This window comes from Passer domesticus, chromosome W (genome assembly GCF_036417665.1).
Source record: "Passer domesticus isolate bPasDom1 chromosome W, bPasDom1.hap1, whole genome shotgun sequence".
In the NCBI taxonomy this organism is placed as follows: Eukaryota; Metazoa; Chordata; class Aves; order Passeriformes; family Passeridae; genus Passer; species Passer domesticus.
This window is the reverse complement of record NC_087511.1, coordinates 47,089,254-47,114,424: the sequence shown is the minus strand read 5'-3', so window position 1 is coordinate 47,114,424 and position 25,171 is coordinate 47,089,254. Positions and strand designations below refer to the sequence as shown.

General features: G+C 55.1%; 2 protein-coding genes across 4 annotated transcripts; both read right to left on the bottom strand.

The window, feature by feature from the left end:
* Positions 1-2,433: 2,433 nt before the first annotated feature.
* Positions 2,434-16,241, bottom strand: LOC135289014 (ferrochelatase, mitochondrial). Of its 2 annotated transcripts, XM_064402400.1 has the most exons (11): positions 16,128-16,241; positions 13,172-13,277; positions 12,150-12,269; positions 11,685-11,833; positions 9,028-9,162; positions 8,748-8,854; positions 8,002-8,100; positions 7,790-7,897; positions 7,305-7,469; positions 6,852-6,911; positions 2,434-6,625 (listed from the first exon to the last, which is right to left on the bottom strand). In XM_064402400.1, the coding sequence occupies exons 1-11, from the start codon at positions 16,177-16,179 to the stop codon at positions 6,491-6,493; spliced, it is 1,236 nt and encodes a 411-aa protein (XP_064258470.1). In that variant the 5' UTR covers positions 16,180-16,241; the 3' UTR covers positions 2,434-6,490. The 2 variants fall into 2 exon arrangements, with proteins under 2 accessions (XP_064258470.1, XP_064258471.1); XM_064402401.1 differs by lacking the exon at positions 9,028-9,162.
* Positions 16,242-18,024: 1,783 nt separating this feature from the next.
* On the bottom strand, positions 18,025-25,166 carry LOC135289011 (asparagine--tRNA ligase, cytoplasmic). Of its 2 annotated transcripts, none has more exons than XM_064402397.1 (15): positions 25,039-25,166; positions 24,383-24,465; positions 24,134-24,199; positions 23,932-24,024; positions 23,655-23,744; positions 23,426-23,504; positions 23,020-23,090; positions 22,685-22,771; positions 21,591-21,812; positions 21,289-21,488; positions 20,996-21,131; positions 20,279-20,392; positions 19,771-19,902; positions 19,453-19,584; positions 18,025-19,357 (listed from the first exon to the last, which is right to left on the bottom strand). In XM_064402397.1, the coding sequence occupies exons 1-15, from the start codon at positions 25,079-25,081 to the stop codon at positions 19,226-19,228; spliced, it is 1,680 nt and encodes a 559-aa protein (XP_064258467.1). In that variant the 5' UTR covers positions 25,082-25,166; the 3' UTR covers positions 18,025-19,225. The 2 variants fall into 2 exon arrangements, with proteins under 2 accessions (XP_064258467.1, XP_064258468.1); XM_064402398.1 differs by having other exon boundaries at positions 24,383-24,462; positions 25,039-25,105.
* Between the last annotated feature and the right edge of the window lie 5 nt (positions 25,167-25,171).

Below are 25,171 nucleotides of genomic sequence, written 5' to 3'. Positions count from 1 at the left end.
CTCCCGTGGAGCTGGAGGGGGGTCCTGAGCCCTCGGGGCTGGGTGAGGATTGCCTTCCCGAGCCCCCTCCCCGAGCAGGCAGGGGCTGGGGGCTGCAGAGCCGCCGGGATGGCTGCGAGCAGGAAGGGGAAAACCCTTTAGCAGAGACCCTGACACCGACACTAATGCAGCCGGCAGGTCATCTCCATCTCACTTGCACCATTGCTCCCCCGGGGATGCATTTTGCAGGCACTTAGCAGCGGGCACAGCTGGGAGAGGGAAATGGGAGCGTTTCATGAGGCTGCCCAAAGCTGCAGGATGGGCTGGCTGTGAGGCACGATGAGCCGTGCCAGTGCCAGGCTGTCCTGCAGTGCCAGCCCTGGAGCCCTGCGGATCCCCCCAGCTCAGCGTTCCCTAACCCTGCCAAGGATCGGTGATTCCAGGTTAAATGCTGTTAAACGCTCCCATCCTCCTCCTGCTCCTGGGGCAGTGCCTCTGGCAGGATGAACTCCAGTACTGAGCTCACTGGGACCCGCCGTGATTCCAGCACCTCCCCCCCGGCTGCGGATGAAGTGCTGGCAGCTCTTCTCATCCAAACACTCCACAGCACTTGAAAGCTGCGGGAATTCCCTCGGGAAACGGCCTGGGATGCAGCCTGCAGGGAAAGCTGTGCCCCAACAGCAAGCCAGGGTGAGGAACTGGGTTTCTTTGGGAGGAAAACAGCAGGAGCTTTTGCAACGCCGCTGATTTTCAGCACATGTGGGATGGAGGCGCTGAAGGAAAACAACCAGGACCGAAAAACCACCCTGGAACAGGCAGCGTGGCAGGAGGCCACAGTGGGATCATCAGGTGGGAGCCACTGTCCCCAGTGCCCACACACAGAGAGAACAGGCCAGGACAGCTCTGCCTCCACAGCCCTGGGAGCTGCCTTCAGCCTCTGGGCACAGCAACCCTCCAGGAGCGACTCCAGCGCAGAAAGGGGTGGTGGCAGGAAGCCATCAGATATTAAACCAGCAGATTAAAACACACAAGACCACTTTGGGTCATGTTACACCTCCCTCCCGACAGCACAAGCAGTGCAAGGCAGTAAAGACAGGGGTAATGGCCCGGGATAAAAGCGCCGGGGGAGCTGGCTGTGAGGAGCTGGGGCTGGGCAGAGCCCCCCCCGGCTGCTGCGAGCATTATCCCTTAAGTGCTCCTTTAAGCTGCCTTGGAAATGCCCCTTGGAAATTGCTGGAGAAACGCAATTAGGCCTCCACTGCGGGTGATGTTCACACGTTATGGATCATCCTTACAAATGACAGGAGAATGCAGCGCCCTGGAGTCCCTCTCCTCATTCCGGGAACTGCCAGGCTGCAGGCCTGCATCCCCTCCCCTGCCCCGTGAGCAGGATCTCAGCCAGCTCCTCCAGAGACTCCCAGCATCACCTGGGATCCGCCTGGGCTGGAAGGGAGCAGCCCAGGGCAGGGACACTCCAGCAGAGCAGCGCTGCACGCCTGCTCCTGCGCAGCTCCAGGGGTGCGAGGAGCCCTTCCTCCCCTCTCTGGCCTCTGGGGCTCAGGTGGCAGCTCCCAGAGCACCCCTGAGCCCGGGGAGCAATGATCCCTCTCTGGACAGACAATCCGTCTCCACAGTCACGGGAAGGATGCTCATCAGCCAGGCCAACGGGCCCAAATGAAATAACCTTTGCCTGGCACTTACTGCAGAGCACAAACTCAGCAGGAAAACAAAAGGCAGCTTTTAGCCCTGGTCCAAATCTGCAAATCCCTGTGCTCTACAGGAGAAGTAGAACTGTTCCTGAGGGCTTGAAATGCTGGTTGACAACTAAATCCCTGTCCAGGTTGTGCTGCTGGAGACAAGCACTTCCGCAGAGCACAGCCCATACCTGCTCGGGAATTTGCTCCTGGAAACGTGAAAAAACCACAGCCAAGCAGGAAAGCAGGTGGAGAGCAGCCCTTCAGAAAGAGGGAGGGAGGAAAAGTGCTTTCCACGATGCCAGAGATTGTCTTGGATTCCAATATGACATTGCCAGGCTCACCCAGCCAAGTCCCCACTCAAAGGGAGCACAGCAGAGCTGGGGCTGAGGTTCCAGAGGAAAAGAAGCACCATCACTGCTCTCCTCCACATTTCCCACCCTCCACCATGCTGGGTTTGCATCCTGCTCTCTCCCCATCACAAGAGCTCACTAATGGATCAGCTTAAGCATCCAACATCTCCAATCCCTGCTCTAGAAAATAATCAATCAAGCACTTAATTAGTAACACAGCAAGGAGCTGCCCAGAGACCGCTAACAGGGAACAGAATAAATTATCCATCGCAGGTGGGATCCCAGAGCAGGGCAAATGCCTGATTCACCATCTTCTCCAGTCTTTTCAGGGGGTGTGACTCACCCCAGACACAGCAGAGGTGCGGAGAGCTTCCAACACCAGCACACAAAGAAACACAGCTCAGCTGTTTCCTCCAAAGAACTTTAATTCCATCCTTATGGCAAACGACACACAGCAGGAGTATCCAGATTTGCTGGGTTACATCCAGTGGAAGTCCTTGGTCAATCAGAAATGCATGTGTTGGGCTAAGAGCAAGTATCTGTACACACGTGGCACGAGCAAACCCAAGGGAGCTGCTCTGCCTTGCAGCTTGCACTTCAAGGTGATCCCCAGCTCTCTGGGAGAATTCACTGAGCTTTTAGGTACTCTGGGAATCCCTGAGCTCAGCTGTGCCACCCTCCTGTCCAGGGGATGGCAGGAGCCAGCTCCCACACCACCCACAGCCCCGTGGTGTCACAGCACCTTCTGGGAGCTTCCACCTTCTCTGAAATGCAGCGAGGACCGACAGACAGGTTAAAAAGAAACTCAAAAAGAAAAATTCACTCAATAACGAAAACATAAGCCAAACTGCTCTAACTGAGTGTTAGAGCAGGAAAACAAGCTGACCCCTTTACTTCCCATTTCTTCCCTGAGGACACCACGGGCTGTTCCTGACTCCAATTTCCAGCCGATATCCTGAGGCCAGAGCCCCACAGGGCAGATCCCCTGGGCCAGGACAGTGACTCCTGCCAGGCCCACAGTCCCCCAGGGCTCCAGCCAGCTCAGAGCACCTGCAGGGCAGGCTGAGCTGCAAACTGGGTGGGACACAGCCCTGAGGAGGGCTCAGGAAGGCACAGGCACCACGGATTCATCTCTCCTGGGGCACACACCCACCCACGCTGGGCACCGGCCTGGGAGATGAAACTCCTCAGAAACCCTGATGAAAACTAGCCTGACAGCAAACAGCACCACCAGCTCTGTGAGACAGGCTCCATCTGCTAAAAGCTGGAAAATTAAGTGATTTCTGCATGATGGTGTAACAGCAGCAGCAGAGTAATTATCCTGCTTGTGGTTAGAACACTCCAAAGTGAATTTTAAGTGTCTTTTATTACTGGGGACAAATGTAATGCCTCAGAATCAGTGCCAGCTGGTATTTTCAGGACTCTCTCCAGTATGAAAATGAAAAGCCATCTGTATTTATAATACCACAAGGTTCATATGATGTTAACCTTTGCTTGCCACACTTGTAAATGCGGTGGTCCCAGCCTGGAGCACTGGAAGGTCCGCACTCCCCCCAGCTGTGAGGAACCAGGAGTGGGCAGGAAGATTTGACAGACCAGATAGTTTTCCACTGATCCCAAAGTGTCACGCAGAGAAGCGAGGCAGAGGAAGTTCTTTGTCCAAGGAGAGACGTAAGGCCAGTGTTCCCAGACACCGTGGACATTTGTGCTCCTTCTTCCTGCCCAGGCTGTGAGCAGAGCCCAGGGGGAGGGAGAGGAGGGGGAGAGGAGCTCCTGGCTCCCTGCCACTGGAACAGGCACAGGCAGGAAGGGAAGGAAGACTTCTTTCTGTGGGGAGCAGGGTGCTGCAGCAGTGCTGGCGCTGCAGGAATGTCAGTCTGTCCCACCCTGGAAGCAGGCATGGCAGTGGAGCTCTGCAGAGGTACTGGGGTGCACAGCACTGCACAGGTGCTCAACACGGGATCCACCCGTTCCTCAGCACCCCATCCCTAATTCCAGCAACAAACAGAACGGGACAAACCCCTGCTAAACCCCTCCTTGAACACCCTGCTCCCTAAAGGCCCGAGGTCCAAGCTGCGGGTGCCTCACGGTTACCTGAGCAGATCAGCCTGGCTGAGCAGCGTGGCACCTGCTCCCCAGGCACCAGCAAGTGCCAGGGGGCAGCCTGCAGTGCCCAGCTGCTGCCATTTCAGTGCTAAGGACATCAAGTAAACAAGGGGTGCCAGCGGGGCTGCCACACGCAGGGCTCACGCCACTGTCACAGCTCTGCTCCTGTCACAGCGGGCAGGAGGGGACCCCGTGCCCTGGGCACGGCCCTGCTGGGGGCAGGCAGCCCCTCAGGAGAGCCCCAGCACGGGCAGCCTGGGCTCGGGCATCCGAAGCTCTAGGTGACTCCTGACTGATCGTCTCCTGCTCAAATAACAGCAGTTAAGCCAGGTCAGGCCCACCCATGGCACCCCACAGCTATCCCACAAAACCACAGGGCTGTGGCACAGTAGAAAGCACAGAGTGGATCTATAAACCTCCCGGGGAACAAGCCTGCCTTCCTAAATTTACTTCACCAAACAGAAAAAGCCCTTTTTTAATAAAAATAAGGATTTAAAAAGCCATTCTGCTTAACAGATACACCAGCATGTTTCCACACATGCTCCTGCTAGACTTGAAACACACAGTTTCAATGGAGCAAATTCTCCAGCATTACCCAAGCAGGCTAATTATTTTCAATTTATACTCTTCAAATAATTTTCTGCAGATAATGAAAATGTTTTTCCTAGAAAATGTAAACAAGTTTTGTGCATTCTACTATCCCAGCTAAGCTTTCACGGGAAGTTTCCGGCAGGAGAAAACCAAACCAAAACAAAGCCTTATCTTTATGCTCTAAAAAAAAAAATTCAAAAAATATATACATACAGGCCTTATTAAAAAGCATTAGAAGTAACTTGATCTCCAAAGTCTCCAAAGCCAGCTGCAAAGTCCCTCTCAGAGCAGACAGCAGACTGTGCTGCTCAGACTGCACCTTAAGCAAAACCAAAATAACAAAATAAGTGTACCTTCGACCTGGCACGGTAATGAGCTCGTGACCAGCCTGCACACGAGTAAACCCCTGCATAGAAATAGAAGCTAATTGTAAAAAAGCTGTGTAGGTTTTTCAGCGAGTCCTGTTGGGCTGGATGACACAAGATCTCTCACACCTGACAGGATAAATGCCCTCATCTCCCCAATCCCCAATACCCTTCTGAAAGAAAACACCAGGAGCCCTGCCCCGGGGTGAGCTGTGCTGTGCTGTGCTGTGGGGCACAGCAGCAGGGAGCTCACAGGGGCTGGCTGCAGTGGGGCACAGCAGCAGGGAGCTCACAGGGGCTGGCTGCTGGGGGGCACAGCAGCAGGGAGCTCACAGGGGCTGGCTGCAGTGGGGCACAGCAGCAGGGAGCTCACAGGGGCTGGCTGCAGTGGGGCACAGCAGCAGGGAGTCACAGGGGCTGGCTGCAGTGGGGCACAGCAGCAGGGAGTCACAGGGGCTGGCTGCAGTGGGGCACAGCAGCAGGGAGTCACAGGGGCTGGCTGCTGTGGGGCACAGCAGCAGGGAGCTCACAGGGGCTGGCTGCTGGGGGGCACAGCAGCAGGGAGCTCACAGGGGCTGGCTGCTGGGGGGCACAGCAGCAGGGAGTCACAGGGGCTGGCTGCTGGGGGACACTGCAGCAGGGAGCTCACAGGGGCTGGCTGCTGGGGGGCACAGCAGCAGGGAGCTCACAGGGGCTGGCTGCAGTGCCCCACAGCAGCAGGAGCCCGGGCTCACAGGGCTCATAGGGCTCACAGGGGCTCCCAGGGCTCACAGGGGCTCCCAGGGGCTGGCTGCAGTGCCCCAGAGCAGCAGGAGCCCGGGCTCACAGGGGCTCACAGGGCTCACAGGGCTCACGGGGGCTCCCAGGGCTCACAGGAGCTCCCAGGGCTCCCGGGGGCTGGCTGCAGTGCCCCCCAGCAGCAGGAGCCCGGGCTCACAGGGCTCACAGGAGCTCCCAGGGCTCACGGGGCTGGCTGCAGTGCCCCCCAGCAGCAGGAGCCCGGGCTCACAGGGGCTCACAGGGCTCCCAGGGCTCACAGGGCTCCCAGGAGCTCCCAGGGCTCACGGGGGCTGGCTGCAGTGCCCCAGAGCAGCAGGAGCCCGGGCTCACAGGGGCTCCCAGGGCTCACAGGGGCTCCCAGGGGCTGGCTGCAGTGCCCCAGAGCAGCAGGAGCCCGGGCTCACAGGGGCTCAGAGGGGCTCCCAGGGCTCCCGGGGGCTGGCTGCAGTGCCCCACAGCAGCAGGAGCCCGGGCTCACAGGGGCTCAGAGGGGCTCCCAGGGCTCCCGGGGGCTGGCTGCAGTGCCCCACAGCAGCAGGAGCCCGGGCTCACAGGGGCTCAGAGGGGCTCCCAGGGCTCCCGGGGGCTGGCTGCAGTGCCCCAGAGCAGCAGGAGCCCGGGCTCACAGGGGCTGGCTGCTGAAGAACGCCTTGGCCTCCCGGCACACCGGGTTGACGCAGAGCGGGCAGCACAGGGTCAGCTGGCGGGAGCACACCTCGTTGGACTGCAGGTGGGAGCACACCAGGTCTGCCAGGGCCTGCGGGGAGGGGGAAAAGGTCAGAGGGAGCAAATGCAGCCGTGCAACCCCCCCAGCCCTGTGCCCCCTCTGACAAAGCCACGCCAAGTGCCCTACAATGAACCCCCCCGTGCTGGCAGATGAGGAACAAGGGGCTCCATTCCTGCTCTGCAACTCAGAACACCTTAAAAGCACCTGAAAACATCCACACAACTGCAAACCCTACAGCCACTGCAACAGCAGATACCTTGGAGAACAGTGGATTTCCATTGAGAGACTCCGCTCTTCTGATGTTTTCAACTCCACACTGAAGCAAAAATAAGGAGGAAAAAGTTAAACCTGTTCATCTGATCCTTCACTGGGTAGCCTTCAAAATGTTCCCACTTCATTCAGAAGTCACCCCAATGACAGGATTAAATGCAGTATCACAGTTTTCAGTACAGCAAAAATTACCATGGGGCAACATTACACTTTGCTGCCAAAAATCATTCATTGTCTTTGAGCAATATTTGTAATGGTTTAAATACCTAAATCTGCAAGGACAAACTCCCACCTGTTTTGTGATGAATTTCTGATTACAGGAAATTAAAGCTAATCCCAAATAACATTGCAAGAAGCAACTACAGAGCAAATTGCAACCCGGGAGAAATAATTTCAGAGCAGCACTACCCAAACAGGGCCCAAACCCACAGAGCATTACCTCGTTGGCTAAAACCTGGGCATACTCGATGTCCAGCTCATACAGTGTCTCAATGTGGTCACTGGTAAATGCTATTGGCACCAGCAGCATGTTCCTCTTTCCTCGCTGGCACAGCCCTTTGATGGTCTCGTCTGTCTGGGGACCAAGCCAGGGCATTGGTCCAACCTGCAACAAAAAGCAGAAATAAAGGGAAAACGCTCATTAAATCACTCTCACAAAGGGCACCCACATTTCTTAGGCAGGATGACAGAGCAGGTTATGGATGGGACAGAAACAGTTATTTTTATTTCCCTGGCTGTACTTCTCCCTTTCTCCACTGACTGTTTAATGAAGACACACTTCCCACCACTCCATCTCACAGGAAAGAACCTGGGCTGGCCTGAACAAGACTGAAGAAAGCAACCAGAAATGTAAGTAAAGGTGTGTTTTTTCAGTCCAGTAACACCCTGCCCAGGCTGTACCTGCTCAGCCCCCCCAGCACATACCTTGGACTGCCACACGAGCCTGTAGGGGTTGGAGTAGTTGAGCTTCTCCATGACCCTCTGGACAGTGGCTCCCACTTCCTGGGGGTAGGGATCACCACGGTTCACCACCTGCACCACACACAGCACAGCTCTGGCACACTGCAGCTCTGGGAAGGACCAGAGCAGCCTGGCCCTGCCCAGCTGTGCCCACACCCTGCCCCGAGGGCACTCACCGACATGGGCAGCGAGTGGGCTGAGAAGAGGATCACCACCTCTTTCCTCTTCTCTGGGGGGAACAGGTTCAGCTCCTTCTGGATGTGATCAGCAAAGCACTGCGCAGGGAAACACGAACACAGGCCTCAGAGGGGAACACTGGGGCTCTCAGGGATGCAGCCAGAGCTGCCTTCCCAAATTCCCTCGGTGTCACGACACTCGGGCAGTGTGGCAGGGAGCACAGGCAGCTCCACCCTGCCTGCCCTTGGTGGCTTTTTCACCTCTCAGCACACCACAGGAACTGCAAACCCACGTGAGAGCAGCAGCTCCCTCACAAAGACTGAAAGGGCCATTTTCTCTGGAAAGAGAGCAGTATGAACACTTCCCTTCACTGCTCCTGCCACAGCCAGGAATTACTGTGTGCTGCCAGAGAATCTGACAAACCAACACAATCTGTGTGTGTGCTGTCCTCACAGACCTGTGCTGAGCAGAATTTGGACTAATGGCCCACAGAGGCTCCTTCCAGCCACCACTATCAGGGCAACATCACCCAGCTTTTAAAACAGGCTGTGCACAGTGGATGCTTTCACACATTATCTTGCCAAAGCATGGGCCATGAAATAACTCTTCTGTAATTTCAGACATGGTAGGCAAGACCCGTTTCATCACACAGCTAAAATGCACCCTCGGACTGAAGCCTTCCTGTTACCCCTTCTCAGTATTTTATTAAGAGAATGTATAAACCTCAAAGCCTTCAGATGCACACCTGAATGAGAAGGGGGTGTGTGGGCCAGCGGTCAATGATGCTCCACTTCATCTTTGGCTTCTCCCCTTTCTGGTTGTAGTAGCGATAAATGGCATTTAAACTGCTTCCTGAAAGAGAGAATTAACACCACACCTTCAGCAAGCTGGCAGCCTGGAACAGCTCGGCAGCGAGCTATCATCACACTTGAAAATGCTGCTAAATTAAAATACAATGTAAATCGTCGTGCTGTTGTGTCCCAGCTGAGCCCTGCAGCAGCCCGCCCCAGGCTGCCCCAGCTCACCCGTGGTGGAGCAGCTGTACTGGGGGTACTGGGTGAAGGCGATGGCTCTCTGCACGCCGTCCCTCTCCATCTCCTCGATGGCCTCCTCCGTCAGCGGGTGCACGTAGCGGAACCCGATGTAGTACTTGTGAGGAGCTGCCAGCAGGCACAGGGTGGCAGCAAGGGGACATCCACAGCAGCACACGGTTACAGGGAAGACAGACACCAACAGCCGGCTGAAACCGCTGAAATAAACCTGCTCAGCGTTTTCTGGCTGCTTTTGTAAAGGCCTTGATTGGCCAAGCACAGTTCTGGTACCTCGCTTGGCTGGGATTAGAATTGAAAAGTGATTTATATTATGGTTTACAGGGACATCACTTGCCTGCTTCTCCTGCATTTAGCAGAGGCACGGCTCCCAGCCTGGACAGAGCCATGAATCAGGGACATGTGCTCTCCCATCCTGATTTTGGAGGGCTTTTATAAAAAGCTTCATGGCTTTAACACCAGATTTTGGCAGCAATGTGATTCTCCCTGAGGACCTCTCCATTTTTTAGCTCTAATCTTCTGGGTGCCAGCTTTGGGAGCATGGCTTGGTGAGGGGACGGGAAGCAGGCACGGGAGGTTTGCTGTTTTGTTTTTTTAAGTGGAGGACAGAGGTTCTTAGGAGAACAGAAGCAAAGTTTCTTTTGCAGGGTTTCCGGGTCAGTGGCTCTGAAGCAGCATTTAGCAGGTTTCTGAGGGAAGCAGATGTCCCGTGCTTGGGCTCCACTCCGTACATTTGTGCAGGGTTCAGCAAACAGGTTTAGTCAGCCCCAGCTCTCTGCAGGAGGCAGGAGAGCTCCCAGCTGGGAGCAGCAGCAAATAAAGAGCCAGCTTCAGGAGCCCGTGAGCCAGTAACCTCATTAACATCTCTGAATGGCATCAGGGACAGCAGTCTGAGTAACCACAGCGGGACTGGAGGAGTCTAACCTGGGAAAGGACATCCTGGGAAGAACAGGGCCAGCCTGGAACTAACCCCAGTGCCAGGTTCTGTTCAGGACCATGGGCAGCAAAGAGAGGTGCTGGTGTCTGTACACAGGCTGTTTAAATAACAGTGACATCCTGCCCTGATCTTGGACACAGTCAGTTCCCCCCTAGCAGCTGGTACAGTGTCTGGATTTGGGATGGGAGCACTGCTGCTGACACACTGAAGTTTCACCTGATGCCCAGAGCAGAACAAGGTAAAATTACCCTGAATGTACTTCTTTTTGCCACATTTCACGTGGTGCCAGCACCTCCTGCCAGTTACTCATTCCGAGGGCTCAGCACCCCCAAGGTGAGCACACCACATTCCCAAGTGCTGTCTGCAAGCACACCCAAGTGCTCCAAGCCACCCTGAAGGCACACAGTGCTCTGCACGGGCTCTGGGGATGCTGGAGGAAATGGCTGACAGTGCTCAGCACATGCTATTGTTAAACTGCAGCTGCTGCCAAGTAAAAAAGAACCTCCAAAGGACTTATCAGGTAGGAGAGGTGCCCAGAGGAGGGTGTGACTGCACAGACAGTGGTCACCAAACAAAAGCAAGCGGGAGTGGGACACTGGGAAAAGCAGATAAACCTTCCAGCCTTATCTGCAGAGCCTGCTGCAAGGCTGACCCTTCAGGGCCCCTGCTCCAGGGACACTCCTGCCCTGGATGACACAGCAGGCTCTGACTGCACCTGCAGGGACCACGGCTCAAACACAGCTGGGGAGTCACATCTGTGCAGAAAGGACTGAGCATCACCTGAGTGAGGGCACCAGTGACACACCACATTCTGAATGGATGAAATAAATTTGGCTCTAGCCTTCCAAGAGCATTGCTTTTAACCTTCCAGACCCTTTTGGCAGTCCTTTTCCTCCAGCCCTTTTCTAGCCAAGCCCGAGGCAGGTGCCACAAAGAGCTACACAACAGCTCTGTATGAAAGGACAGTCACAGAAGCATCTGCACCCATTTCCCACCACAGTGATGCTACCAGGCAGGGTGGCACAGGCTATCCCACACCAGTCAGCACTCCCTGCTGGGAGGGATTCTGAGACACAGGGACGGGGAAGGAGGCTGTGTTCATGCTGGAAGTTTTCTCATCATGCAGGACTGTCAAGGAGAGCATCTCCTTGCAGCCAGCCCAGCCTTATCTCCTGCTGTGTCCCTGGGTGGGGCTCGCTGCTATCGCTCAGCTGTGCCCTGCACTGCTCATCCACAAAGCCTTGTCTTTCCTCCAGCTGTTCCCTCAGCCCTGAGGCAGCTGCTGAGAACACCACCCTGAGCCCCCCTCCCACACCCCCCTCAGTGGTTCTCATGAAATACATCCCCCTTTCTTCCCCTCCAAGCCTCAGGCACCTCTGTTCAGTGCAGGCCTCCTCAGGCTCAAGGAGGGCAAGGCACGATGCCTGGCAGTGCCACACACCAAGGGACACTCCTGGCACCTGCCTTGGACACCTGCAAATAACACACTTAGCCTACCACAGCCATGATCACAGGACACAGAGGTGGCTCCCTAGCCCAGCCTTGGATAACAACCTTCCAGTGAAGGGAATCCCTTCTGCACTTCCCAGCAGGGAGGGACTCCCCACCTCCCCAGGAGGAAAACCAAGCAGCCCAAGCCGCTTTGCCAGCAAAAGGCAGAGCAGCAGCAGGCAGGGGAGGCCGGGCAGAGCAGTACCAGTGCGAGGAGACATGCTGTCCAGCAGCTTCACCATGCCCTCTCCCTGCAGCGCCGTCCACTTCTTGATGGGGGAGCCGCCGCCGATCCTGCTGTACTGCTCCTGGATCTTCGGCGTGCGGCGCCTGGCGATGAGCGGGGCCAGCGTGCTGCAGGGAGGGACCTGTTAGCACAGCCAGAGAGCCTCCCCGAGCCCTGCTCCGCGGCCTGGCCCTGCCAGTCCCTGGGAACTGCAGCCAAGCAGCGTGGCTTGGTGCATGTTCTGCTCCTCCACCCGTCCCACAGCTCAGCCTGCAGTTCAAGAGAGCAACATGGCACGCCTAATCCACTGTCCCCTGCTCTGACTGCTCCCAGGATGAACCACTCTTGGGGAATTCTGCTCTCCACAGAAGTGAATATCAGAGCTCGATATTGACAGCAACACCCAACACCACCTGTGCCCCAGGAGATCCCAGTGCCCCTCACTTCTGAACTGGAAGGGTCATCAGGTCTCTGTCCAGGAAGAGACGCAGCAGGAAATCGTGGACGTCATCCAGCCGCTCCGGGCCCCCCATGTTCAGCATCAAGATTCCTGTCTTGGGTTTCCTAGGGAAGCAAGAGAGATTCCAAATCCGAGTGACCCACTGCTTTTGTTTTTATTACAATGACAAATCAACCAGCTCATCCTCCCACATTTGCCTTTGCAAAGGCAGCTCCTATCCCAGGGCTCCTCCTGCTTATGTAAACACTTGCACTGGAACAGGAATGGCCAGACACAAGTATCTACATGATCTCTGCTTTTTTAAAGAGTAACCACTGTGTAACACAAACTTTAGCTGGAAACACACAGCCTCACAGCTGCTGGCTCTAAGGGAGGTTATAAAACAGCTGTGCATTCCAACCAAACCAAGCAGCAGCTTCCCTGGAAAGCAGATAAGCCACTCACACAAGTGTGTGGGGACACATCTCAACTCCTGCAGCACTGACAACAGCAAGAAGCCTTTCTACACACAAATTCATTGCAGGGCCAGTTGTGTTTAGGCTGGGCTTTTCCAGAATGGATTTTCTATCTGGGTGCAGGTCTGGCACACTGTGGTAAGGATAATGTCCCACACGGCACAGCAGCACAATGGTGGTATCAGCATTTACAGAATGGCTGCAGGTCACAGCTCTCACCCATTTCCCCATGGAAATGTTTCCCCTGCCCAAGGGACCCCACAGACCAGGACCTCACTTCCCCAGCAGATGGTTCAGGTTGCACAGGGAGCTTTGCCCTTTTGTTAAAGCCTCACAACAGGGCACGGAGAGGAGCCCAGGCCTGCCCCAGTGTTTCGGGAGCTCAGCTCCCATTCCCTTTCTGCTGGAGCGCGCATCAGCAGGCTGCTGAACAAACCCAGGCAGCAGAACTCCAGAGCACAACGATAAGGGGCAAGGCTGTCCGGAGGCTGTGCGTGGCAGATACACAATCACACGGGCACAGAACAGCCCCGGTGCCCCGGCACACCCACCGCTCCTGGGGCTGCGCCCGCGGCTCGGCGCTCCCGGTCACCGCGGCCGCCGGCGCCTGGGCTCTCCATCGCAGCGGCACCCGCAGCTGGCTGCAGCTCCTCAGCACTGCGGAGAGAACGGCAGCGCTCACCCGCTGCCCGGCCAGCAGCACACACCCACAGACCCCAGAGATCCCACAGGCCCCACACACCCCAGAGACCCTGCAAAGCCCAGAGACCCCGCAGACCCCACGGACCCCAGAGACCCCACACACCCCAGAGACCCCATGGACCCCACGGACCCCAGAGACCCCATGGACCCCAGAGACCCCACGGACCCCAGAGACCTGAGAACTCAGAGACCCCACAGACCCCGCAAACCCCAGAGACCCCACGGACCCCAGAGACCCCACACACCCCACAGACCCCATGGACCCCACGGACCCCAGAGACCCCATGGACCCCACGGACCCCATGGACCCCACGGACCCCAGAGACCCCACGGACCCCAGAGACCCGAGAACTCAGAGACCCCACAGACCCCGCAAACCCCAGAGACCCTGCAGACCCCACAAACCCCACAGAGCTCACAGACCCCACAAACCCCACAGAGCCCAGAGACCCCACAGACCCCACAGACCCCGCGGCACGGCCGCCTCCAGCTCCTGCAATCAAAGCAAGCCAGCACATCAAAGCTTCTGCCTTTCTTTGAACACTCCACACTTATACAGCTCTGCAGGTACCAGGCAGCACCAAAACCCAAACCAAATTCTAACCTGTGAGCTCCAACCACAACTCCAAAATAACTGGTGACAACAGAGCAGAACCAAGGGGCTGGCCCCGAGGAATGAACGTGACTCCTCGTGGGTCAGACACACCTGGGCTAACCCGACTGGACAGGATTTCCACACCCTGTCTACAGTGTAGGTCAGACACCTGCTCCTGTTTGAACACCGAGCAGCAGCTCCAGAATCCATTACCTGCAGACCTGGGCCACCTTCTGTCCCACTGCCCAGCCAGGTGATGCCATTGATCTGGATTTCAGCATCACAAACCCCAGGATTTCACAAGTCTGCACATTCCCCTCCCTCTCCAGCTCTCCTGGATCCCCTTTAGCCACTGGAGAGGGCTCTGAGGTCTCTCTGGATCCTTCTTTTCTAAACACCCCCAGCTCTCCCAGGCTGGCTCCAGAGCGGAGGGCTCCAGCCCTGGAGCATCTCCATGGCCTTCTCTGGACTCAGTCCAGCAGCTCCACATCCTTATGTCAGGAGTCTGCAGCTGAACACAACCAGATTATCCTTAAGGTTCTTTCCAACCCATTCCATACAATTCCATGCTGGTTACAGCCTGCCTTTTCAAAGGCACACTTCGTTCTCCTCGGGAGTTCATCGTCATTACATGGTTTTCTTTTAGCGCAGAAATAGTGTGAATTGCTCGTGGTGAAGGAAAAAAGAGGTTAAATCCTGCATCCCCGTCTCTCCGGCAATTGCTCAGTGCGACATTTCCCCTGTCAGACCACAGGAGCTCAGCAGCAATTGAGCCCCAACAGCACAGAGCTCCTCAGCAGCCGAGCCACCCGCTGGGAAGAGCATCTTACAGCTCTCAGTTCTCTAATAACCTCCTGAACAGATGCTGAACGGCCTCAAAACCTGCTGAAATCAATGGCAACAAAACGCAAATCCAGCCTCTGACTCGGGATTACGAGTGCGTGGCTGTGGATGCCTGAGTCTGCACTGATACAAAAGGCTGCAAACTAAAGAACTTCAAGCATCGCTGATGCCTGAAGGGTCCTTTTCAAATAATCATTTTTTACTTCCAGTTCTTGGGTTATCACTTTCTGAGGTGCTGGCACCCTATGCCAGTTATCGAGAACAATAAAAAGGGAAGTTTCAATGGCTGCATTGACACTTCTGCACTGTGAGAACTTTTGTCCTTGGCACAGAGGGTGCTGGGCACCGAGCAGGCTCCCCAGGGAATGGTCACAGCCCCAAGGCTGCCAGAGCTCCGGGAGCACCTGGATAACGCCCTCAGGCACAGGGTGGGATTGCTGGGGTGTCCTGTGCAGGGCCAGGGGTTGAATCAATGCCCAGGAGTCCCTTCCAACTCAGGACATCCAGCAAGTGTCTGACTTGACACTTAGGAGTGAGGTTTATGCACGTTTTCACCTGCACCACGAAGGACACTGTGCAGAATGAGACGTGCAACGAGGACGATCCCAGCTTGATAGAGCATGGATAAAAGCGTTCTTGCACATGTTTTAGAAGGGGCACTACGACATCAAACCCTCAGACGAGCACCGGGGTGGGCAAGCTCTCGATGTCCCTGGGCACAGCGAGTGCTGCAGGCCCCGGCCGAGCTGGCCGTGCCCGGCTCACGGCTCACGGCTCACAGCCCCCGGCAGCATCTCCGCACGAACCCGTGCAACAGGGGACGCTCGCTGGAAGCACGGAGGGCAGCAGGTGTGCCCTCAGCGGAGCACGGCCTCGGGCCGGCCTCGGCCGGGCTGGAAGCACAGCACAGCTCGGCTCGGCTCGGCTCGGAGCAGCAGGTGTGCCCTCAGCAGAGCACGGCCTCGGGCGGGCTGGAAGCACAGCACAGCACAGCACGGCACAGCTCGGCTCGGCTCGGAGCAGGTGTGCCCTCAGCGGAGCACGGCCTCGGGCCGGCCTCGGGCGGGCGCAGCCCTGCGGGCTGGCCGCGGAGACCCCGCAGCCCCGAGCCCCTCAGCGCAGTGGCGGGAAGCCGCCATCCCGGCGCGCAGCACCGAGGAGCCTCCCGCAGCCCCGGTAAGCCCGCCGGCCGCACGGCCCCGCCGCCCCGCGCGGTCAGCGTTATGAAAGGCGCCTCTCGGGCGTTGTGTAACGCGGTGCCGGCGGTGCCGCGGCGCTCCCGCCCGCGCGGCGCCCGCGGTGCCCGCTCAGCGCTCAGGCCGCCCGCCGCCCCCGGCCCCGTTCCCGCCGTCGCCCTCACAACTCACGGTGACGGCCGGCAGCGGCGGCGGCGGCGGCAGCCATCTTGGCCGCCCGCATTCCCTCAGACAGCCCCGCCGCCGTCCCTCGCCGTACACCGCCCCCGGCACGCCCCGGCACGCCCCGGCACCGCACGGCACGGGGGGCGGGCCCGCGGCGGTGTCCCGCCAGCCGCGCTGCCCCGCTCCCCTCGCTGCCCCGGCTTCCCTCACAGCCCCGCTCCCCTCACAGCCCCGCTCCCCTCGCAGCCCCGGCTTCCCTCACAGCCCCGGATCCCCTCGCAGCCCCGCTCCCCTCACAGCCCCGCTCCCCTCGCTGCCCCGGCTCCCCTCGCAGCCCCGGCTCCCCTCGCTGTCCCGCTCCCCTCGCAGCCCCGCTCCCCTCACAGCCCCGCTCCCCTCACAGCCCCTGCGGGCGCCTGCGGAATGGGCGAGTGATCCCCGGTTGGAAGTGACGGTCTAAACGGCAAAACGTTTTAAAACTGCAAAATCTCCTAAAAAGAGATTTAAAATGTTATTGTAAAAAGTGCTGGGGGCTTTCTCGTGAGAGATGAGGGTTGGGTTCTGCGCCCGTCAGACACACTGGTGCAGGAGCACGGAGCTCAGCTGGTAACTTCCATTCCCGGTATAAACCGAGGCAAGGGAATTCAGGCATTGGAAAGGGCTGTCCAGGGAGGGGGTGGAGTCACCATCCCTGGAGGTGTTTAAAAAGCACCTGGATCTGGCACTGGGCGATGCGGTTTAGTGGTTTAGGTATTCCAGAGGTAGTGCTAAGTTGGTGGTTGGACTTGATGATTCTACGATAATGATACTGCGATTTAAACACAAAGGAGCAAACACCACAGCACTTATCCTGCACATGTGGGTGGCGTGCATTCCACGTCTCAGCAGGTCAAGAGCAGAGCCAGCTGCCAAAGGCTGGCAGCACTACGTTCTCCTCAAAAGTGCCTTACAAGGGGGGGCCAGGCAAACGTTAGCACAGATAAATATAAAATACTGCATGTCAGGAGTGGTAATCTAATCAAAGCTAAAGGACAGTCATCCCAAAGCTGCCAGGGACACGGCTGAAAGGTCCTGAAACCAGTGCTGGCAGCCCAGTTTACCAGTTCCTAATCCAATTACCAATCTGACTTTCCAGACACACTGTGAAGGAAAATGAAAGTGAGGATGAGGAGAGATCCAAGTTCTGATTACACATTTTCTTCTCTTCTGCAGGCTTGTTTTCCCTGCCCAATAAAAACAAATGCAGGTTCTCTTGCGTTCCGAGCAGCTGCAGCATCTTTCCCAGATCCCAGCCCACCGCGAGGGAATTGCACAGCAGTCTCTGGTAAGTTCCACAGCATCTTTCATGCGGTCACCTTTTAAGCTCCTTATCTGATCTGCCTCCTCCATGAGCAGTTGTTAAGTCCTCAGCCCTTCCTCTAGCAGCTCCCCTGATAAGGAGGCCTTTAACCTTCACAAAGCAGCTCAGCCCTGTCAGGTTTAAGGACTGAGAACTCATCCCAAACGAGGGACGTTTTTCTAGAAGCATCTTGCCCTGACACTTCTGCCTTCCCATCACTTCAGGCACGAAAAGGAAAGTATTTTATAAAGAAAGTCTTTACCTGGTGCCAGAAGTCCAGGCTGCTCCCCCAGCACTGCTGCCTCAGCAACCTTAGTCAGCACCACACTGATTCTCTCCAGCACATTTCACTGGGCAGCTGAGGTGGTCCCTCCAAATTAGAAAAATTCATGCTTTTAAGTTAAGTAGTGGGCATTTTGTTTAAAATGGGAAAGAAGCTCATGCCAGTTCTTGGGATACGTTGACTGCACTTGGGTAAGTGGGCTTTTGTCCACACTATAGCAAGCAGCAAGCTCCACACTCAGTAAAAGGAACAGGCATTGAAGTACTGTCTTGCACACCAGCTTCTGTTGCCATAATTTATTGGTTGCTGATTTAGACCAGTTTATATAACATGCAAGATGAAGAAAACAAATCACTTAATACAAAAATGTGGGTATCCAAGCTCAACAATTCCAGGAGTGAATGGCAAATCCAGCCCAAAGTCTCAGTGCAGGTGGCAAATGATGCACCTGCCTTTTTCTCTCTGGTAAAGGAATTGCTTTATGACTAGGAACGATAGCGATGACGCGACACGTGACGTATTTCATTATCCCTATTTGATAAGTTCATTACAGCAGGGAAGCTGCTCGGCTGCAGCAGCACAAGGGAACAGGGAGCTGCTCTAGGAACACACCTCAGCGTGACAGGGGAAAGCACTGCTGGGACTACAGCCTGAAAACCCAGTGTGTTTCAGTTACTGCCCCTCTGGGTCTCAGTCCGTCACTTCTGCTTGCAGACAGGCAGCAAAAGGCAGCCCAGCCCAGCCCAGGGCCATCAGACACGTGCAGCCGGGCGTGCACAGACCCAGGGCAGCTCCTTCCCAGGAAAGGGAGCACAGCCTGCCTCGCCAGCCTCAGCACTGCTGAGCAATAAATAACCTGGAGAAACCCCAAAGCCCCACACCCAACCCGCCTCTCACAGAGGAGTTCTGTGCACTGTACTGCACACCCTGCTACTGCATCAACTCACAGAACCCCCATTAAAATCAGCAGGAACTAAAAACAGTGCTCAAGATACTCATTCCCATTTTTAGCCTTTGTTTGTGCCTCTCCACACCATTCTCACAGGGCACTCTTAGGGAATTTCAAGATCTTGAACTCCTGACTTCCCCAGCAAGAAGCCCCAAGAGATTAAAATGAAAGCAAATTTCAAAATAAAATGATCAAATGCCCAGCATATTTTAAGTCACAGAAATTAAAAGCAGAAGTGTATCCTGTTTTCTAAATGACAACTTATCAGGATCTTTGTTTTGTGATGACTCAAGAGCATAAATGCACCTAAACAATTTTTTCTAAGGCTTTTTCCAGTTAATTACTAGTATTTTGTTTTAAAAAAGAGGTTTTGTTTTTTTGTTTTTTTTTTCTTTTCACATCCTAAACTGGTATTTGAATTAGCAACAGCTTGCAGGAAGTGTTGTTGTCAGACAGGCTGTAGTACAGCAGCGTGTATCATTCTTTCCCAAGCACCAGCTGCCCAGTTTTCCAGGAGTTTTTCCCAAGGCTGGCTAAGGTTTGCAGCGCTGGACAAAGCGTGGATAGAGACAGACATCTCGGATGTGGTGTCTGTTCAGAATCCAGGTCAGGAACCGCTCCAATCCCAAACCGTATCCTCCATGAGGGCACGTACCGTATTTCCTCTGTGAAATCCAGGGAGGGGATATTACACATTTTCCAGTCATTTGTCGTGAGAAGCCCCAGCTCCCGTCCGAGCCCAGCACAGGGAGGCACTGACCTGATCCGTGTACCAGTAGTAGGGCGTGGGATCGATGCCCTCTCTCTTGTAGCCCTGGAGCAGCTCCTCGCTGTCCCAAATGCGCATGGAGCCGCCGACGATCTCGCCCACGTTGGGCATCAGCACGTCCACCTGCAGCGCAGCACAGCACAGCCCCTTACAGCAACGCTGCTGCACAGGGGAGCACACACGGCCCGCGACAGCCGCGCCAGGGCACCCCGACAACACCTGGCAAGGGCTCTCCAAGGAGCTCCCTGAGCACCCCTGCCCTCACACGTGCCCACCGCCCCGAGCTAGCCCAGCAGTAAAAGGACTCACCGACTCGGTGAGGCGCGAGTCGTCGCTGCAGCGCTGCATGTAGAAGGACTTGATCTCTGCAGGGAACCGGCACAGCAGGATGGGCTCGTTAATGGTGTCTGTCATCAGTCTCTCGGGAGCTTCGGGGATGTCCTGTGGTTAGAGCAGGCTTTATTCACGTTCAGCACCAAAACTACGCCCAGACACAAGTGCCACAAGAAGTGGGCATGAAAGGAGACAGTTTCAGACTGCACATGTCCACGCTTTCATCTTAATGTGCCTAAATTCTTAAAACAAAGTTATTTTAGACACATATTATTCCCAGACGTCTAGGAAAAAAATCCTGTCTATGCTGTCAAGTGCTCCTGAGCTCCTTCAAACAACTATCTCACATGCTGGAGAAGTGTGGCCAGGGAACTGATGACAGGTGACAGCACAGGTTTTATCCTGTGTTGAAGGGCATCAGGTCAAATCCCAACCCACAGCTGCATTCCTACAGGACATTACTCCAGCTCCCAGCAGGACATACCTCCCCAAACTCATAGTAGGTGCCATCTTCCTTCTTCACATCGTGTTCCTTCAGCCACTCGATGGCCTCAGCGTAGTTCATGCGTCGGAAGGGACGTTTGGGGGGCTGGAAACCCTGTGGATAACAGCAAAGACAGGGGCAGGAGCACCATTTTAAAAGGGGTTCTTTTCTAGCTGATCAGCATGTCCATGACCTTTCCCAGCTCACATGCCACCAAGTTATCACTTAAATGAACAAATCAAGCTCAGTACTACAAAGCCAGAACCAAACACAACCATCTCAAGCCCAGTAAATCTCACAGATCACCCGGGAGGGAAGATGAGGAAGTATTCCCAGAGCTTTAGGGCTCCATGTTCCAAGGGAGGAACTGAAACACCACTTGTTTCATCACTTCCTCATGCTCCATCAGCAAGCACCAGCCAGCTGATATCCAGTCTCTGGGATGGAGGGCTGTATTCCACTGGCACAGCACACACTTCCATAAATCCTGGCACACTGGTGGCTTCTGGAGCATGCTAGCAGGGAACATGTTCCCCCACAGTTCCCTGCTTTGGTCTTTACCAGCCTTGCAGTTTTTTCCCTCTTATTATGTTTAATATTCTTCTTGCCATTACAAACAGTAAGTAAGCTCACTGCCCTGCATCTCCCCAAGGAATGTGCTGAGTAGGAAAGGCTTTAGATCCTGTTTTCCTGGCTGTTCCCATCGCTGCTGCCTACCGGGTTGAGGTCGTACAGTAAGCTTGCTGCAGGTGACTTCAGCACTCTGTCTACAACATCACACACCAGGTTCTCCAGGCGGTCCAACAAATCCTCAAAACTTATAAAAGGACATTCAGCTTCGATGTGAGTGTACCTGAAACAGAGCCACACCACTGCAAAGTCACATACAAGCAACACATCCTTAGCTATGAAACAAACTCATCTAAAAAACCCACAACCCAAACCCCTCTTACTCCCACACTGTAAAGGAAATCAAGCTGTTTAAAAAGAAACAAGACAACTGTCCATACTCTGCCAAGTGCCGGCGGGTCCTGGACTGCTCAGCTCTGTAGGACTGAGCAATACAAAAGACATCTCCCAGAGCTGGCAGGCAGGTCTCCAGGTAGAGCTGGGATGACTGGGTCAGGTATGCCTCTTCACCAAAGTAATCCAGCTTGAACAGGGTGGAGCCTCCCTCCACCTGCGTCTGCACTAAGGTTGGCGGTGTGACCTGTAGGAGAACAGGGCTGTCACTGCTTGAGTGAAGAACTGAGGACACGGGTGAGCCAGGGCACCAGAGCAGTCACTTGCTGACCAGGGAACACACACTTACCTCATAGTATCCGTTGGCAAAGAAGTGATCCCTAAAGGCTTGCACGACCATGGAGCGCACCTTGAAGATTTTGGACATGTTCTCGCCTCGAATCATCATGTGCCTGTTGTTGAGCTGCACGTCCACCTCCGAGTCCTCGTTGAGCAGATTGTCAGCCCCTCCTGCCGGGGCCAGGCCGATGAGCTCCCAGTAGTCACAGCTCAGCTCGTGGCCTCCTGGAGCCTGCCAAAGGGAGACAAACACAACCCAGTGGGAAAAGGTCCACTGCTTGCCCCTTGGATGTCTTTTCACAGGGGCTTGGAGTGATGGGACAAGGGGCAATGGCTTCCCCTTGGGGACTGAGGGCACGGTAGATGGGACATCAGGAATTCTTCCCTGTGAGGGTGGTGAGGCCCTGGCACAGGCTGCCCCAAGAAGCTGCGGCTGCCTCACCCCGGCAGTGTCCAAGGCCCGGCTGGAGGGGGCTTGGACCAATCTGGGCTAGCGGGAGGTGTCCCTGCCCACGGCAGGGCTGGCTCTGGAGCTCTAAGGTCCTTCCCCCCGAAGTGGGACCGAGTTCTGCCCTCACTGGCGCCCCCGTGTGGGTCACAGCCGCCTTCCACCCCCGACAAGCGGCACTTCCAGCTCAACCTGTGAGGTGAGCTAAAACCACTTCACTTCACTGCAGTTTTCAGGGCAGAAATGCAGATTTTCAAAGGCTAACCCACCAAAATGTGATAGTGGGGACTCACATTACCTAACCTTGGGTCGACCCTACAAACACACCTCAGTAAAAGAGATGTGAAAGAATTCTTAGCCTCACAAAACAAAAACCAAATAAACCTGTTAAGGAAAGTGAAACCACGCTATTTAATTAACATAAATATTAAATGTTATACCATTTTATAGTCTAGGAGTTGTCTATCAGTGGAAAGTGGTTTCAGGCAGAGCAGAAAAGTCACACAGTTCATCTGTCTCACACTGGACAGCACAGCTTTGGGAGCTTTGTTCTTTCCCTCTGAACTAATCCAATGGTTCCTCCCACCTCTGCTGTGCCTCCCTCAGGACACCAGTGACCCGTGAGGGAGGAGGAGGAGCCGGAGGAGCTGCTGTACCTGCTTGCCCTGGGGCAGGAGGTTCAGCGTGCCGTACACCACCACGCTGCTCTCCGTGGACAGCACCAGCCCGTTGTAGCACTGGCACTGCAGCGAGACAGACAAGGGCACAGGTGAGCAAGATCTCATTGCTGACTTCCCTATGGCATCTGCTGGAGTCACAGGTTAGCACACAGGCACTTCCACACAGCTCTCACACTGCCCAACTGCAGTGACATACAATTTAACAGTAACACAACTGAGTCAGCAGCTTAAGGAGAACTTAACAACATCTACATAACAGAACACCAGATGAGGTATGAACTCAATGACAGAACACACTGATCACAACTTACCAGCTCATCAGAAAGGACACACTGGAGAAACCCTGTGCCATCTCTCAAGACAATAAACATCAGATTTTTCCCTAGTTAAAAAGAGAAGGAATTTGGTTTCACTATGAGCAGCTGCTGGTTAGCTCCTCATTTGGCAGGACTAGCTTGAAGCACAGAAGTTGAGGAAATTCTGTAGCACTAGCCTCCAAACTGACAATCCCACAGAATTTGAACTAAGAAATGTCTATATGTCCACACATTAGGGGGAACTGTCAGTGTTGCAGTGATCCTTGAGATCAATCAAAGGCACCTAACTGGTTTAAAAATTTGAGACCAGGTGCTGTCAGACTCATTCTGGGTCCAAATTTTGAAGGCCACTGTACTTGTTCTATCTCCCTGCACGGGCTCAACAATGCTTGTGCTTTACCTTGCCTCCGTAACCTGTGGATCCAGCCAAAAATCTTCACTCTCTGCCCTCTGTAAGCCTCCAGAGCATTGATCTTCACCTGTGAGGCAGGGAAAAAAAGCCATTGAACAGGGGAATGGTTCAGCACCTCTTAAGAGTTAATCCAGACCCCACCCCAGAGCAGCACAAGCTCTGTGCTGACCAGATGCCCCAGCACAGCCCACGTGCCAAAGCACGGGATCATACTCACACACTTGGGCTCTGGAAGACTGGGGTCATTCTTGATAACGACCTTCTTGGCCTCCTCTAGGTTCTTTTCTCTTCTCAAGAGATCTTCTGCCTGGTTTGAATAAAATTACTTATTAAACAGCTGTAACCAGGCCAGTTGTAAATAACATGTTGTAAATAACATGTGAAACAATGGCACCAGTGAGCAACAACCTGCAGCTTTTTTGGAGGGGCAGGAATTATGATGACACTGTAATGTTTTTGGAAAACAATGGTGCTCTGTTCCTTGTGCAACCTACCTCCTTCTTCTCCTTAGCCTCATTTTTCATCTGCTCCCTGTGCCATAGCTTTTTGACATTCTTCATCTGTGATTTGGAAATGATGGCCCATCTCTAAAGAATTCAAGGAGAGAGCAAGAGACAGCAGATTACACTGTGTCCCTGCACACCAGGATAATAATCTAAATAATCCCCACTAGGAAACCCTTCAATGCCACAGCACCTCATTTTCTTTTTGGGAATCCACATAAATTGTAGGAAATGGCTCTTTTCCTGCTGTCATCAATGCCTAAAAAGAGGGGGAAAATAACCAAAGTGAACCAAAATCATCCTTATAGAGCCTGAGCAGCACCTTGCTCCTGCTCAGGTTGCAAAAGCAGGTATGAAACTCACATTTAAAAATACAAGGGCCATCCCTTGCCCCAGAACACATCCCACACTGCCAAACAAAGCACGTGTTTTGCACACTCACCTTCAAGACAGTCTTGAATGGTTTCTTTTGCGTTCCATCACCAGTGGAGTCGCTGCCCTCTCGTTCAGACACATACAGCTCTTCTGGGATACACGACAAATACGGGCAATTACTCAAAGCACATTATGAGAGAGAAAATGGACACACGGATGTGTCCCTGCTCACTGCAGGGGCTGGACGAGGTGATCTAAAGGCCTCTTCCAACCCAACCCTTTCTATTACACCAAATCTTGATGCTTATCAGCAGTGATAAACCTTCAAATGCACCACTGGTCAGTCAAGATAAGAATTATGTCATATACTTCATTTAAAAACCCAATCCATGCAGCGTGGTCGGTAAGGTCTCCAGGGTCCCCGAGGTACCGAGCCCTCGGGAGCGAGAAGGAGCAGCGCCTCCCGGGAGCAGCTCGGTGCAGGTAAGCAGGGAGAGGGGCCTGGGCACAGCCCGGGCAGCGCCGGGCTCGGCGGGCCGGACCGAAAGGAGAAGCGCCGGGAGCGGGGTGGGCCCGGCCGGGCGGGCCCGGCGCTGCGGCCGCTCCCGGTGCGGCCCCGCCGCAGCGCCCCGGGGCGCGGGCACCGCACACGGGGCTGCGAGCATGGCGATGGCGATGGCGATGGGGATGGGGGCCGGGGTGCGGGGTGCCCCGCGCTCTCACCGAGGGTCAGCGCCGCCGTCCTGCCCAGCACGTCCCCCGCCATGGCCGCGGCGCAGGAACTGCATCACGGGCGGGCTGAGCCAACGCTCCGCCGCCTTGCGTCAGCCGCCCGCCCTGCTCTGCCTGCCCCGCC